General features: G+C 43.2%; 1 protein-coding gene across 1 annotated transcript in view; it reads left to right on the top strand.

Moving 5' to 3' along the window:
- Positions 1-16,969, top strand: part of LOC129867093 (uncharacterized) — a 103,128-nt gene that overhangs the window by 64,195 nt on the left and 21,964 nt on the right. Inside the window, exon 5 of the mRNA XM_055940262.1 lies at positions 13,919-14,090. Coding sequence (XP_055796237.1) covers positions 13,919-14,090 — 172 coding nt within the window. The remainder of the gene's footprint in view (positions 1-13,918; positions 14,091-16,969) is intronic.

Here is a 16,969-nt window from a genome sequence, read left to right on the forward strand (position 1 = left end):
ATCAGTTAATGGATACGCTTGTCATCGGCAAGGACTAGGGAGTTTTTTTTAGGATAAAAAGAAACAGAATAGAGCTAATCACAGGCAAAGTCCTACAGGAAAACCTGGTTCAGTCTGCTTTTCAACAGACATTGGGAGACAAATTAATATTTCAGCAGGAAGGTAATATATAACACAAGGCCAAATATACACCAGAATTCCTTACCAAGACGACAGACTTAAGTCGGCATGAAACTTGAAAATGGCTGTATAGCAATGATCAACAATCATCTTGAAAGTGCTTGAAGAATTTAAAAAATAATAATGTGCAAATATTGTACAATCCAGGTGTACAAAGCTCTTAGAGACTTACCCCAAAGGTGATTCTAAGATGTATTGACTCAGGGGTGTGAATACTTATGTAAATAACATATTTCTGGATTTCATTTTCAATACATTTGCAAAAAGTTGTAAAAAAATATTTTCACTTTATCATTATGGGGTATTTGTTTGTAGATGGGTGACAAAAAAACAAAATTTTAATTCATTTTGAATTCAGGCTATAACACAACAAAATGTAGAATAAGTCAAGGGGGATGAATACTTTCTGAAGGCACAGTACAGAATGGTTGAAAAAATGAACCACAACTCTGTTTCACACAAAAGTCCCATATTTGCCATACATCCTCAATCTCAAAATGGAAAGCAAACAGCGTTACATGCTATAACACTTTTATTTTGAAACTTTGACATTGGTGCCATCCTTTTTCTAATGGGCCCAAATTGCAGTCCAAAGCCCTGTATGTGGTGTGTCACTCAACACCGTAGTGGGTCTTGGCTGAAACCATCTAATGCTGATCCGCCCGAGACATAGCCTCGTTATTGTTATTTATTGTGTTACTATTCTTCTATTTTTGTTTGTTCATTTTCTTAATTTTTAACTCTGTGTTGTAGGGACAGGGCTAGTAAGTAAGCATTTCATGGCAAAGACTACACCATGTGACAAATGCAATTTGAAGTGTGTGTTTGCTGCCACTTATTGAACTCCAGTGGATGGACGGATTCACAGGGAAGCGAGGAATGAGAGAGTATGTGTGTGTTTGTGTGTTAGCGAGCACACACGTGTGTGCATCCATAGAGCAAAGAGGTGCAGCGGCGAGGCAAAGACATCCCGTATCATACACTATGGGAACACTTTTAATTTGACAGTGCCCTGGAATGGGGGGCGCCATGCAGGATGTCTGCTCACAGACTTCAGTAATGCACCATAAAGTCTGTTTACCTTCACCGCTGTGAAGCTCTCGCCGCTATTTTGTCTCCCATCTGACCGCTCCCACATTCCTTAACGACCAGCGCTGTTTGATGGCGCAAAGCTAGCCACCCGTGTTCCTTAGAAAAGGCTTCCCTTCGAGAGTTCAGCGGGCTGGCTGAAAGGTGTTTGTGTCAGAGCCCAGTGGTTTATTGGCATGGTCAGTCTGATCTCTGGTTGGTTCCTCACCGTTTGACTTGACTGAGAAGGTTGAGAGAGGAAGGGCTGCAGGACATTCGTGGGGGAGTTTGTCAAGCGATTTTAACTTTGATATTGTTACGGATGCAGAGAACTGGGTGCTTGTGGAAGTAAGCATCTTTCGATAATGTTAGTCACAGGAACATTAACAACCACAGCTGATATGACTGAATAGATTTAAACAGCCTGGACAGTTTGAATGGTGAATACGAACTATAACTTGAAATGAGTAACATGAAAAGATTACACTGGCTTAACTGGATCAATGAAAGTGTCACGCTCTGATGATAGGAAGGTGACACACCAGCCCATCTGCCTCCGTCTCCCATGGGCCCACTTGCGCTCTACAACTGGACTGTGACAGAGACAGAGAATACAAGCACGCAGGCAGATATGTGCACACGCACGCACGCACACTTCAGATCTCACATACCCCAGACACTACACCAGGTGCCGGCTTTGCCCATCTATCCCGCATTGCAGGTGATGGAGGGAGGATGGACCAACAATGATTGTGTATATGAATGGATAAATCAAATCAAATCAAATTGGTCACATACAGATGGTTAGCAGATGTTATTGTGAAATGCTTATGCTTCTAGATCCGACAGTGCAGCAGTATCTAAGAGGTCATGTCTAACAATTCCACAACAAAATCTCATATCTAACAAATTCCACAGCAAAACCTAATATCTAACAAATTCCACAGCAAAACCTAAAATCTAACAAATTCCACAGCAAAACCTAATATCTAACAAATTCCACAGAAAAACCTAATACACACTAGTAAAGGAATGGGATGAGAATATATAAGTATAAAATATATGTGTGAGCAGTGAAAGAGCGGCTAAGATAAAATAAATATTAAAGAATAGATAGTGAAGGATACAGTACACATTATATACATATGAGATGATGTAAGTAATGCGTGACATGTAAACATTCTTAAAGTGGCATTATTAAAGTGACTAGTGTTCCATTTATTAAAGTGGCCAATGATATCAAGTCTGTAGGTAGGCAGCCACCTCTCTGTGCTAGTGGTGGCTATTTAACAATCTGATGGCCTTGAGATAGAAGCTGTTTTTTAATCTCTCTGTCCCAGCTTTGATGCACCTGTACTGACCTCGCCTTCTGGATGGAAGCGGGTTGAACAGGCAGTGGCTCGAGTGGTTATTGTCCTTGATGATCTTTTTTACCTTCCTGTGACATCGGGTGTTGTAGGTGGCCTGGAGGGCAGGTAGTTTGCCCGCGGTGATGCGTTGTGCAGACCGCTCCACACTCTGAAGAGCCTTGCGGTTGTGGGCGGTGCAGTTGCCTTACCAGGCGGTGATACAGCCCGACACGATGCTCTCAATTGTGCACCTGTAAGTTAGTGAGTGTTTTCGGTGACAAACCAAATTTTTTCAGCCTTCTGAGGTTTTTCAGCCTTCATCACACTGTCTGTGTGCATGAACCATTTCAGTTTGTCGGTGATATGTACACCAAGGAACTTAAAACGTCCCACCTTCTCCACTGTTGTCCCGTCGATGTGGATAGGGGGGTGCTCCCTTTGCTGTTTCCTGAAGTCCACGATCATCTCTTTTGTTTTGCTGACATTAAGTGAGAGGTTATTTTCCTGACACCACACTCCCAGGGCCCTCACCTCCTCCCTGTAGGCTGTCTCATCGTTGTTGGTAATCAAGCCTTCCACTGTTGTGTCGTCTGCAAACTTGATGGTTGAGTTGGAGGCGTGCATGGCCACGCAGTCGCAGGTGAACAGGGAGTACAGGAGGGGGCTGAGAACGCACCCTTGTGGGGCCCCAGTGTTGAGGATCAGCGGAGTGGAGATATTGTTTCCTACCTCCACCACCTGGGGGCGGCGCGTCAGGAAGTCCAGGACCCAGTTGCACAGGGCGGGGTCGAGACCCAGGGTCTCAAGCTTAATGATGAGATTGGAGGGTACTATGGTGTTGAATGCTGAGCTGTAGTTAATGAACAGCTTTCTTACATAGGTATTCCTCTTGTCCACATGGGATAGGGCAGTGTGATAGCGATTGTATCGTCTGTGGACCTATTAGGGAGGTAAGCAAATTGAAGTGGGTCTAGGGTGACAGGTAGGGTGGAGGTGATATGATCCTTGACTAGTCTCTCAAAGCACTTCATGATGACAGAAGTGAGTGCTACGGGGCGATAGTAATTTGTTCAGTTACCTTAGCTTTCTTGGGAACAGAAACAATGGTGGCCATCTTGAAGCATGTGGGGACAGCAGACTGGGATAGGGATTGATTGAATATGTCCGTAAACACACCTGCCAGCTGGTCTACGCATGCTCTGAGGACGCGGCTATGGATGCCGTCTGGGCCGGCAGCCTTGTGAGGGTTAACACGTGTAAAATGTTTTACTCACGTCGGCCACGGAGAAGGAGAGCCCACAGTCTTTGGTACCGGGCCGCGTCAGTGGCACTGTATTGTCCTCAAAGCGCGCAAAGAAGTTGTTTAATTTGTCTGGAAGCAAGATGTCGATGTCCTTCGACAGGGCTGGTTTTCTTTTTGTAATTCGTGATTGTCTGTAGACCCTGCCACATACGTCTCGTGTTTGAGCCTTTGAATTGCGACTCCACTTTGTCTCTATACTGACACTTTGCTTGTTTGATTGCCTTACATGATTAAATACTGTGGTACGTGCTTTCAGTTTTGCTCTAATTGTAACGGCTTTCGTCTGGTGAAGGAGAAGAGGACCAAGGTGCAGCGTGGTAAGTATTCATTTTAATATAAAAAATAAACTGAACACTGAAATTACAAAAATAATAAAGAGCGAGAACAAAAACGAAACAGTTCTGTAAGGAATACGCACAAAACAGAAAACAATCACCCACCACCAAAATGGGGAAAACAGCTTACCTAAGTATGATTCTCAATCAGAGACAACGATCGACAGCTGCCTCTGATTGTGAACCATACCAGGCCAAACACATAAATTGAAAACATAGAAAAACAACATAGAATGCCCACCCCAACTCACGCCCTGACCAAACCAAAATAAAGACATAAAAAAGGAACTAATGTTCTCACTATGTGAGACGAATACTGCCATCAATCCATGGTTTCTGGTTAGGCAGGTTTTTAATGGTCACAGTGGGTACAACATCTCCTATACACTTCCTTATAAACTTGCTCACCGAGTCAGCATATACGTCAATATTATTATCTGAGGCTACCCGGAACATATCCCAGTCCACGTGATCGAAGCCATCTTGAAGCGTGGGATCCAATTGGTCAGACCAGAGTTGGATAGACCTAAGCCCGGGCGCTTCCTTTTTAGTTTCTGCCTATAGGAGGGGAGCAACAAGATGGAGTCATTGTCAGATTTTCTAAAAGGAGGGCAGGGGAGGGCCTTGTAGGATTGTGGAAGTTAGAGTCGCAATGGTCAAGCGTGTTACTCGCTTGTGTACAGCAATCGATATTCTGATAGAATTTAGGTAGCCTTGTTCTCAAATTATCTTTGTTAAAATCCCCAGCTACATTAACTGCAGCCTCAAGATATATGGTTTCCAGTTTGCATAAAGTCCAGTGAAGTTCCTTGATGGCTGTCTTGGTATCCGCTTGCGGGGGGATATACATGGCTGTGAACGAGGAGAGTTCTCTTGGGAGATAATTTGGTTGGTATTTGATTGTGAGGCATTCTAGGTCAGGTGAACAAAAGGAGTTGAGTTCCTGTATGTTGTTACAATTACACCATGAGTCGTTAATGTCAGGGTTTGTGTGCAGAGATGTAGCGGAGTCAAGCGCAGGACACAGGTGTTGAGTAAAACAACGGCGTTTACTCAAAATACAAGCAAAAATTCCTCATAGGGAATATAACAAACACACATGCACCAACAACAACCACTAACGAAAACAAACAATCACGGACAGAACAGAAATGTATGCCAGAGGGTTAAACAGGGAACATGATAGGGGAATTGAAACCAGGTGTGTGTAATACAGACTAAACAAAACGAAACTGAAAAATGGATCGGTGGTGACTAGAAAGCTGGTGACGTCGACTGCCGAACACCACCCGAACAAGGAGAAGGGCCGACTTTGGCGGAAGTCGTTACAGTTAATCACGAAACGTACACCCCCGCCGTTCTTCTTACCGGAGAGATGTTTATTCCTGTCGGTGTGATGCACTGAAAATCCCGTTGGCTGTATGGACTCCGACAGCATGTCCCCAGCTAGCCATGTTTCTGTGAAACAGAGCATGTTACAATCCTGGATATCTCTTTGGAATGCAACTCTTGCCCTGATTTCGTCGACTTTGTTAAATAGGGACTGGACTTTAGCGAGTAATATACTCGGAAGCGGTGGGTGGTGTACGCGCATCCGAAGCCTCACTAGAAGACCGCTCTGGCACCTTCTCCTCCAGCGGTGTTTTGGGTCGGCCTCTGGAATCAGTTCAAATGTCCTGGGAGGCGCAGACAAAGGATCCGCTTTGGGACAGTCATATTCCTGATCGTAGTGCTGGTTGTGCTGGTAAGTTGACGTCTCTCTGATATCCAATAGTTCTTCTCGGTTGTATGTAATAACACTTAAATAACACATCGATCACGTGACACCATTCATTCTTATGTGAAGACTCAATAGGACATTGAAGCCAAATGAAGTTGGTTAAGAAGGCGTCTCATGGAGACATAACATGTGTAGTTGGGGCTACTCCAGGAAGTGACGTTTACAGGCTAGCTCAGTGCTGCTCCCTCTCATTGAGTATCTCAAGTTGAAGGTCAACCGGGATACTGCAGGCTGCCATTAGCAACTAAATTATCCTTATATCCTCTGTGTGCGATCTGAAAATAATCAGTTATAGAACATGCATCGGTGTATTTGAAGCAATTATTGGTAACATGATTGTCTTTGAATTTGTTATTTATTTACCGAAAGGTTAACCCTGAAGATCGACATTTTTCTATTCACTATGGAAAATGAGGAGATCCTGTTTTCTGCTAACAATGCCTGCAGTACCGCGGCCGGCCTTGAACTTCCAGTCGTTCTCCCCTGGGATGGACAAGGGAAGAAAGAGAGCGAAAGAGAGAATAGGAGAGACCGAGAAATAAATAAGGGGAAGAAATACAGAAGGGAGGTGGGAGGACAAGACAGAAGGAAGGAAGTAAAAGAGAAAAAGGAGGAGGCCGAGAGATGGGCTAAAACTCACTGTGTGTGTGTGTGCATGCTTGCGTGTGTGTGCGTTTCCTTGTGCGTGTGCATGCTCGCTTGCATACATGTACGTGCATGTGTGTGTGTGTGTGCACGTGTATGTGTGCCCCCTGCACAGGGTGTGCTTCAGACATGTAGCCTGGGGGAGAGGGCCTTGTCGAGAGCACACACAGCGTGGTTCCTGCCACAAACTGGGTCCTAATAAAGCGCCCGGCATATGGCAGGACTGATTAGAATGGCAAACACGGTGAACACACAGATAGAGCCCCCCCCCCCCACACCCCCCACCCCCTCCTCTAACGTTCTTCATCCCCTGGGTGGGTTGCCAAAAGCTCCCCAACAAAAACAGTGGCAGAGAAAAAATTGGAATAGCAAAACATGGTTGCTCTTGAGGTTCGGCACCTTTTGTCCAATTACGGAAATACTTACATTTTACATGGTTTTTCTGAACAAGTGTTTTTTTCTACCACAGGTACTACAGGTATTTATGCTTACAGATTTACTCCCATTGTATATGGAGAAAGAACTGAAAAATGACCTTATGAATAAATAAGTCCCCACAATTATCGGTACAGATCGATAAGCCAAGGTATATAAACTCAGAAGGCACACATCCTTGCTAGTGACAGCAAGGCCACAAACCTGTATGCAATTAGTATCACACCATGGGTGCGTTCGATACGGCACCCTATTTCCTATGTGCACCACTTTGGACCAAAACATAGTGAATAGGGTGCCAATATAGTCAATTGAGTGCCGTTTCAGATGCACCCCATGCCTTTGATTCACGTATGATACTGCAGAACAAGGGTATGTTTTTCATAACCATTCCCCAACCTTAATGTTTAAGTGAACACGTATCGTGCGAGTGTGATTCATGGAGGACCGTTTCGGTGGGGTGTTTTGTCGTGGCTCAGTTGGTGCAGGAGGAGAGACTTTGTGCTGACTGACTCCACGCTCACTCCCTCCGTCCTGTAAATGGCTCTTTTATGGCCCGGGTAACGATCCCCCCGTCGGCCGTCTCCATTCCGTCGCACTGCAGATAGAGACTGGCTGTTTTTTTGGTGTCCGATGTGGGGCTAAATGGTGTCCATATTAGGACAGCCTTAGTATCAGAAAGACTTATACAGGTAAGGTGTGCATTCACCTCAGTCTGATCCACTCCCTGATCTACCACTGTCTGTTCCCTAAGCATGAAACCGTGTAGCCTCCATTCAAGCTATGAGTATAAGAAATGAAATGCTCACAATTTGCACAGCTTAGGTTAAGGCATACAGCAGTACCAAGATAGTGACCATTAAATCAAGGGAAACAAAATGTGACACATTATTCAATAGAACTAAAAAAATACTTTCATGTTTATTACTTGGGAGGCCTACATTTATTTGCACCGACCTGAGCAGCTGATTGAACGTAGAACCATGTAAATGTCCAAAACCAGGAAAAATATCCTAAACCAGGCAAAGGTCCATAAATGTTATGTGCCTGGAGCCTTACCGTTTAATAAATACATATAAAATAAGGATTACATTGTGTAATTACTGCTATTGTTTATTTGCCTGACAACTCACCTTGAATTTAATTCCGCTGCTCTATCAATCGCTACATACATTCAGTCTGCAACTGCCATCCTAGAAGTCGTTTGTGTGACTTCAAAATGAGGGGTGTCTTACAAAACAAATTAATCAGCGATTGGATCGTCTCTAACAAGTCTAACCAATCAGAGTATCAAAGTTGATCATGTAGGCCAGCTCTGGCCCAACCCATCAGATTCTGGGACCAATCAGAATGGTCAGAATATGTTCGCATTCTATGGATTGTCGGCAAGGGATGCAAATCCAGACTCATTGTGGAGAAGAAACGTTTTTCTCTTACTGTGGTGTTGTAGGTGTGGGCCAGTCGGCCAATAAAACCTATTGTGTACCCATAATGCCCCGGGGTTATGAGAAGAAGCCCCGCGGCATCATATCTCCATTTCATCAGTTGTGTGTGTGTGCGTGTGCGTGTGCGGCTGTCTGTGTGTTTACAGAAAGCACTACTGAGGAAGGGGGAACAAACATTTCACTCCAGAGCTGGAAACCATCACCAGTGAGAAGGGCTATTGGAATCAATAACATGATAAATTCCTATATTTATCTGGGTTTTCATTTGAGATTAGTTCAATACGTGGACCTATTTTTACTCTCATAAGACAATAACTGTCTACAACACTTAGATATCTTAGCCCTAGTTCACCGCTCCATCGCCTCACCGGACTAAAAAATACCTCACTTTCTCTTTGGAATAGCGTGGATAGAGTGCTGTCTGAAACCATGCAGGGGTAGTTCGCCTCGTCAGACCTTTGACAATAGTTCGGCAGGCTCTGCCGCTCTTTGGGCGTGGTATGGGTTAAGCACGCCTCTGTTTCATACAGCGCGCCAGAGCAGTTCTTCCAGTGTCGGTTGAAATGGTAATGCATATTAATATATGTTAATTGCATGCAAATAAAGGTTGCTTCGCTACAACACCCACAACGGAAGCACAATCATGGCCTCGGATTGGGACAAACTCTTTTCACTCCGTGGGCGGTGGTATACATTACAGTGGCCGTGGTTTTTAAAGTGCAAGGACTGTCCGATGCACATGCACTTTCAACTGGAAAACCCTCCGCCTGGGACCTCATTCATAACTTAAACTATGGTGGGTTACTACGTATAATTACAATTGCACTTTCATATTAGTACATACTTTTGCTTGATTTCCTCTTCATCTATTGGTTAATATTCTCCACTCCCCTTTCATTTCTTGTCATTCATTTCACCTGTCACTGCTGTGCACTCTGAAGAAGGCCTGTGAGCCGCACCGTGTTGGTGTATTTTCTTTACATTTTTACTATTCAATAGCCACTAAAATAAAGGCTTTTAACATTTCCACAAGAGTGCATTGGTTTTTTGAAGTAGGATGTTTTTACCCAGCTACAACTTACTTTGTCCTGGTCAGTCCCTGGATGGGAGACCAGATGCTGCTGGAAGTGGTGTTGGAGGGCCAGTAGGAGGCACTCTTTCCTCTGGTCTAAAAAATATCCCAATGCCCCAGGGCAGTGATTGGGGACACTGCCCTGTGTAGGGTGCCGTCTTTCGGATGGGACGTGAAACGGGTGTCCTGACTCTCTGAGGTCATTAAAGATCCCATGGCACTTATCGTAAGAGTAGGGGTGTTAACCCCGGTGTCCTGGCTAAATTCCCAATCTGGCCCTCAAACCATCATGGTCACCTAATAATCCCCAGTTTACAATTGGCTCATTCATCCCCCTCCTCTCCCCTGTAACTACTCCCCAGGTCGTTGCTGCAAATGAGAACGTGTTCTCAGTCAACTTACCTGGTAAAATAACGGTAAAATAAAATAAATTTTAAAAAACTTTGGTCACTATAAATTATACCCCATTCTCCGATTACATGTTTTATTTAACTAGGCAAGTCAGAACAAATTCTTATTTACAATGACAGCCTACCCCGGCTCAACCTGGACTATACTGGGCCAATTGTGCGCCACCCTATGGGACTCCCAATCCAAATCGGACAAACCAAGGACTGAAATGACACCTCTTGCACTGAGATGCAGTGCCTTAGACTGCTGCACCACTCGGAATCACCTCTCTTTCTATCTTCATTTGATGCCAAAACAGCGGTCCCTATTTTTTTGCATTTTTCATTGCCAAAATGAAAGATGTGTAATGAAAAGCTTTGATTGCTAGCCAACAAACAATGTCAATCTACTAAATTTACCTGAATGAAATATCGGAAACTGATCGCACGTGTGTGACCAGTGTGACCATAAAAGACAGATAGTAACAATGTAGGTGAGATTTAATCAAATTTCACTGCGATTGGTTAGTCAACATGCAATAATACCTGTCAATCGCTGAGATTAATTATTTTTATTGCTGGCTTCATTAAAAACTGTTAATCGGATGGATTTTTTTTTTCTTATTTATTTTTTGGGGTCCTATACATGAGACCAACTTTACCATGCTATCCTGGAGGCATACTTACCCAACCAGTCTCGTTACTTTGCGTGAATGATATCTCTCAACTTCAAACAATGTGAAATTTGAAAACAAATTCCTTTGTTTAGCTTCTTTCTGTTCTGTGACTCCATGCAATAGCAAACATAATGTGAATTCAGCGATTTACATTTGTTTACTTCATCTTTGGGGCTCCCTGATGAAACTGTAACATCCATTACTGTAGTTAAGTTGAGCCAAACTGTACTTTATGGCTTAGCAGTGCGTTAAAAAGATTCCACGATCTGAACATGAGCGAATTATTGGCTTGTTCTCGATACTGTGTGGATTCCACTGAAATCTACACCCACCGTTATGTATAGCACCGCCCACCGACCAGAAGGGCATGAAAAGAGTATCCCCCCTTCGATTCACACGTGGACGCGTTAGAACAGACCCAGGGTCTGTTTCTGTGGCGGCAGAATTGCTAAAAGGCTTATTCATGGTTAGTATAGTTTTTGGTGCTCTTTGAACCAGCAATAAAAACATGACTTCTCAACACAGAGGTTGAAGCATTCATAACGGATGGACACTACATCAACATATGAATTACTTTGCCATCTCGGGAGAAAATAGAACGTGTACGCTGCACAGTAATATCGCTATCGCTAACATACCTCATGGTTTATTTTAGGGAGGAGAAGACGCTTTGTGATTCCTTAGTTAAAGAGAGTTATGAAATCTGAAGACACGTTACCTTAACCGAGACACAGTAAACCGATCACATTCACTGTTTCAAACATTAACTTCTGTGCTGCACAGGAATGTGATTGGTCTTTGCCTTTTTAGTGCAATAAACTTTGTAGTTTCTTTAGCACAGAAGAGGTCGCTCTTATGCCTGAATTCGACCCGAAACCAACTGTAGTGTTGAGATCGGTTGTATGAAACCAATCAGTATGTCATGAAAAGCTCTCAACCGTGCCAGCCCGCTCTTCATTTCTATTCACTTCCACTCACCAAAAGTTCGGCATCTGAACTGTACGTTAGATCACCAGCAAGTTAAATAATTGAACACCTGCCATAGCATAGGACCTGAAAAACAAGCCATGATGAACATATTACTCCTTTGCAGCCAGCCCCTCTCCCTTGCCCCCCCCCTCCACTCCTATCCTCTATCTTCTCTTTCGTTCATCCCCTTCCTCTGTGTGCGGTTTCAGAGGGAGGAAGTAGTTGGCACTTATAGTGAACCCCTCTCTCTCTCTCTCTCTCTTTCTCTCTCTCTCTCGCACGCCCCGTGAATGAGGCAGGGGGGACTGCAGCTCAGCGCTCTGCGCATGGCCGCCTGTTTAGTATTCGTCTCACGTCTGGCCGAGGGAGCCGCATTAAATTGGGATCAGGCAGATTAGAGTCTAATATAGTGGGCTATTAAAGGCTGCGAGCCATGGGTTAGAGCCAGAGCAGGGGCCCACTCTCCCAGCATCCTAGAGTAGCCCTGTGTGCTACATGCCCACTTCCCCCCTACCTACCTACTCTCTCACGCCACATATACACACTCGCACGCGTGCACGTTCGCAGATGGATGTATGCTTACACGTAGGCACAGACCAACGCACACACACACACAAACACACACACACCACTTTAGTACAGAGACGGATGCAGGGAGGTCATGTTTTTGGGGGAGATTTTAATTAATTGTCATGTTGTTTCATGTTATGAGGTGCCTCTGCTATTTTGGGTTTTACAACATGAAATACGCAAAGCTATAAAGGTTATTGGTACTATAGTGTGCTTGATGAAGTGCTTCTTAGTGTTTGAATAGTTTTGTGATACATGCACATTCAAAGGCTTTTTCCTGGCGTTTGTATGATTATTAAGGAGTGATTAAGATGTTTTTATCTTCTATTCTATTTGATTTGCTATTGTTTTCTGTTTTAGTCTTGTCCAGTTAATTCTACACAAGTATCCATAAACTTTGTCCAACTCTGTGAATTCTGCCAAAACATTGATACTCATTGATATACTGTATATTCTCTCCTTAACATTGAACAGGCATTATTGCCTGAGTTGCAGAAGTTGGAACTACTATATTAAACAGAGGGGGATTTGCAGATGGATCATTGGACCATATTACTGAGTGGTCTGACCTTTGTGACATTGGCCATAAAAGACAGATGGTAACAATGTAGGTGACATTCCCTGTTATCGCAATGGACCATATCTTCACTACTTAACGTCATCTTCATATTGATTCATACCAGAACTAAATGTCCTAGGGAATATGAGAAAACTATCCAAACTAGGGTTGTGAAATTCCAAGAACTCTCCCAAAAGCCCCAGGTTTTCAGAATTCATGGTTTGAGGATTTACAGAATCAGAAGGGAATAAGCAAGAATTTTTGGACTTTTGCAACACTAATCCAAACTATTGATAACACAGTGATATGAGGTTGCGTCAAACAGTTTGTTCATTGTTTTGTTTTGCTTGTCAGGAGGTGAAAAAGGAGTTTGCGTGCACTTCAATCAGACGCTATTTCAGACGCTATTTCAGATGCTATTTCAGACGCTATTTCAGACGCTATTTCAGACGCTATTTCAGACGCTATTTCAGACGCTATTTCAGATGCTATTTCAGCGTTTTAATTGCATCCGATTGAAGTGTGTGGAGGCTCCTTTTTCACTCAATCATATGCATTTCCCACTTGGCACCGACATCAATTCAACATTTATTCCACGTAATTTCATTGACAACGTTTATTCAACCAGTGTGTGCCCAGTGGATTACTCCTGCACCTTTACTGAGCTTGGCGACTGGGTGTGCAGTAGATCCTCTCAGTGCCTACTGTTCGCTTTGTCTGTTGCATTTGTCAGTGGAGTTAACAATCAAGTTGACTTGCTTATGCGGTTCCTGGTTGTAAGACATAGAGCATTGTTGCAGTACAACAATACTGTATCAAGAACACAATGCACAACAAAACCTCAAACTTCAGTCTTCCCGTTTAATGGTCATTTCGGATTGAGCCTTTACTGTGAATGTGGTTTCAGAGAACGCAGGAACATTGCATTTAAAAGGAGCATTGTCGACCTCAGACTGTAAACATGATACATATACCACAAATACCGATACAGCGAGAGCAGTTTCCATAACAAACAACATTTCCTCTTCTCAAACAGAGTTTAAAAAAACTTTGCACCTCAAACTACTTCTTATATGGCAATCAAGATACAGCTAGAGCAGTTATAAAGTCTAACTACGTCCTTTTTTCTCCTATCCTTCCAGACATCCCCTATTCCCACTGCTGGCCCTGCTGTTTGAGAAGTGTGAGCAGGCCACCCAGGGCTCTGAGTGCATCACCTCTGCCAGCTTCGATGTGGACATTGAGAATTTTGTGCACCAGCAGGAGCAGGACCACAAGCCATTCTTCAGCGAGGACCCCGACCTGGACAACCTGGTTAGTACCCTGCCTGGGAGGCATCTCAATAGTCTAGCGTGACTTCTTCATTAAGGAGGCATCTCAATAGTCTAACGCGGCTTTGAAGTATCTCAATAGTCTAGCGTGACTTCTTCATTAAGGAGGCATCTCAATAGTCTTAACGGCTTCCTCATGTTGAGGAAGTATCTCAATAGTCTAACGTAGCTTACTAATGTTGAGGATGATTTGCTTCCTCTACTGGTGGAGGCAGTCATTACATATCCCTTTCACATACGTCCTGTTTTATTTCCCACTCATATCAATTTGTCTTATTTCCTCTCTCACCCTTTCGCATGTACATGGTTCTCTCTTCTAGACTATCAATTATCTCTTTCTCTCTCTCTCTCTCTCTCTCTCTCTCTCTCTCTCTCTCTCTCTCTCTCTCTCTCTCTCTCTCTCACACACACATGCAGACACGTCTACCCCTTTCCCTTCCATCTCCTTTGTCTCTCTAAATATTTATTTATATTCACCCTTTCTCTCTCTCTTCCCCTTTCCCACTCTCCCCCCTCATGATCTTTCCCTCCCACCCTTCCATGACAGCTAGCAGTAATTAGAAATGAGGAGAAATAGGGAAGGTGGCTGGGGAGAGAGAGAGATGGAAGGTCGGCTCTCATCATTATGGGGGTACTCGGCCGACAAGTGGTGCGGCAGTCAATTAACCCCGCATCTGTGTGCTTTACGAGGTGCCGGCCGCGGACTGGCCCTGGCACACACTAACTCTTCCACAGGACAGTAATGCTGAAGCTGACTGGCCGAGATGGCACTTGGCTCCCGATTAAACAAGCGGCAGTAATTGGCAGATTTATCTCCTCCTTGGCCAAGCACTTTTCCGCCCCATTCTGGTGCCCTTGAGTGCTGACTTTGAGGGAGTGAGCACTGGGAAGAGAAGCCTGGTTGGAAAAAGGACAAAGTTTGGATCATGGTGAAGGATTTTGAGAGGGCTCATGAATTAGCAGGTGTTATGTCAAGGGCTATCTTAGAACGTTCAGAGACTGACTAGGGCTAGCACATCATTTGTAAGGCACATGAGGGGGCTGTCCAGAAACAACCAATAGCCCCTGGGCACATCATTGCCAATATTATTATTTACCTTTGGTTCAAACTGGAGAAGGCAACCATGGAGCTAGCCAATGTTGAGCGATCATAGCATTCAGGCTAGCATGTAGCCTACTTCCCTAGTCATTGAGCCCGCTGGCTTTGCCTCTCTCTTCTCAGATGGTGAAGGCCGTCCAGGTGATCAGGTTCAGCCCTGGGTTCAAATACTATTTCAAATATCTCAATTACTTTCACATACAATTGAAATACGTGTTCAGATATATTTTTATTTGAAAAGACAAGAAGTAAAAACGTTTATGTATTTGGAAATACACTTGGAATGTATTTGAACAATTCAAATACACTGCCTCAAATACACTCCCATGCATTTATCCAGATATTTGAAAATAGTATTTGAACTATCTGAAAATCCTCTTAACCTGTCTAGGATCAGCGTGGCGCTAGCGCCCCCCCCCCCCCCCCCCCCCACTGAAAAACCAGTGCCGCGAAATTCAAAAAAAATATTTTTTAAAAATATTTAACTTTCACACATTAAAGTCCAATACAGCTAATGAAAGACACAGATCTTGTGAATCCAGTCAACATGTCCGATTTTTAAAATGTTTTACAGGGAAGACACAATATGTAAAGATGTACATCTATTACCTAAAAACACATTAGCATAATCCACCATCTTTTATTTGTCCACCAACACCAGTAGCCATCACCAATTCGGCTAAACTAAGATATTTATAGCCCCTAACCAACAAAAAAACTCATTAGATGACAGTCTGATAACATATTTATGGTATGGGATAGGTTTTGTTAGAAAAAAGTGCATATTTCAGGTAGATGGCATAGGTTACAATTGCACCCACCGTCACAAATGGAATAGAAAAACTACTTAGAGCAACGTGTTTACCTACTTACTAATCATCAAACATTTCGTAAAAATACACAGCATACACGAATCGAAAGACACAGATCCTGTGAATACAGACAATATTTCAGATTTTCTAAGTGTCTTACAGCGAAAACACAATAAATCGTTATATTAGCATAGCACATAGCACATAGCAGCCCAGCATTGATTCTAGCCAAAGTGAGCGATAAAAGTCAACATCGCCAAAAGATATTAATTTTTTCACTAACCTTCTCAGAATTCTTCCGATGACACTCCTGTAACATCATATTACACAATCCATATAGAGTTTGATCGCAAATGTTTATATTTAGCCACCAAAATCATGGTTAGACAATGTGAAATGTAGACAAGCTGGTCAGAAAATGTCCTTGCGCCACTTAGACAGTGATCTACTCTTATACATAAATACTCATAAACGTGACTAAAAAATATAGGGTGGACAGGGATTGATAGACAATTTAATTCTTAATACAATTGCGGAATTACATTTTTTAATTTATCCTTACTTTTCAATACAGTTTGCGCCAAGCGAAGCTACGTCAAAAAACATGGCGTCCTAATCCACTAAAATGTTTCGACAGAAACACGATTTATCATAATAAAAATGTCCTACCTTGAGCTGTTCTTCCATCAGTATCTTGGGCAAAGGATCCTTTCTTGGGAGTAATCGTCTTTTGGTGGAAAGCTGTCCTCTTGCCATGTGGAAATGCCAACTGCGTTCGGGATGAACTGAAAAGCGTGCCCAGCTATTCACATCGTTTCAAAAATAAATGTCCCAAAATCGCACTAAACGGATATAAATTGCTATAAAACGCTTTAAATTAACTACCTTATGATGTTTTTAACTCCTATAACGAGTGAAAAGATGACCGGAGAAATATAACAGGCTAAACTA

The sequence above is a fragment of the Salvelinus fontinalis genome, chromosome 2 (assembly GCF_029448725.1).
Source record: "Salvelinus fontinalis isolate EN_2023a chromosome 2, ASM2944872v1, whole genome shotgun sequence".
Classification (NCBI taxonomy): Eukaryota; Metazoa; Chordata; class Actinopteri; order Salmoniformes; family Salmonidae; genus Salvelinus; species Salvelinus fontinalis.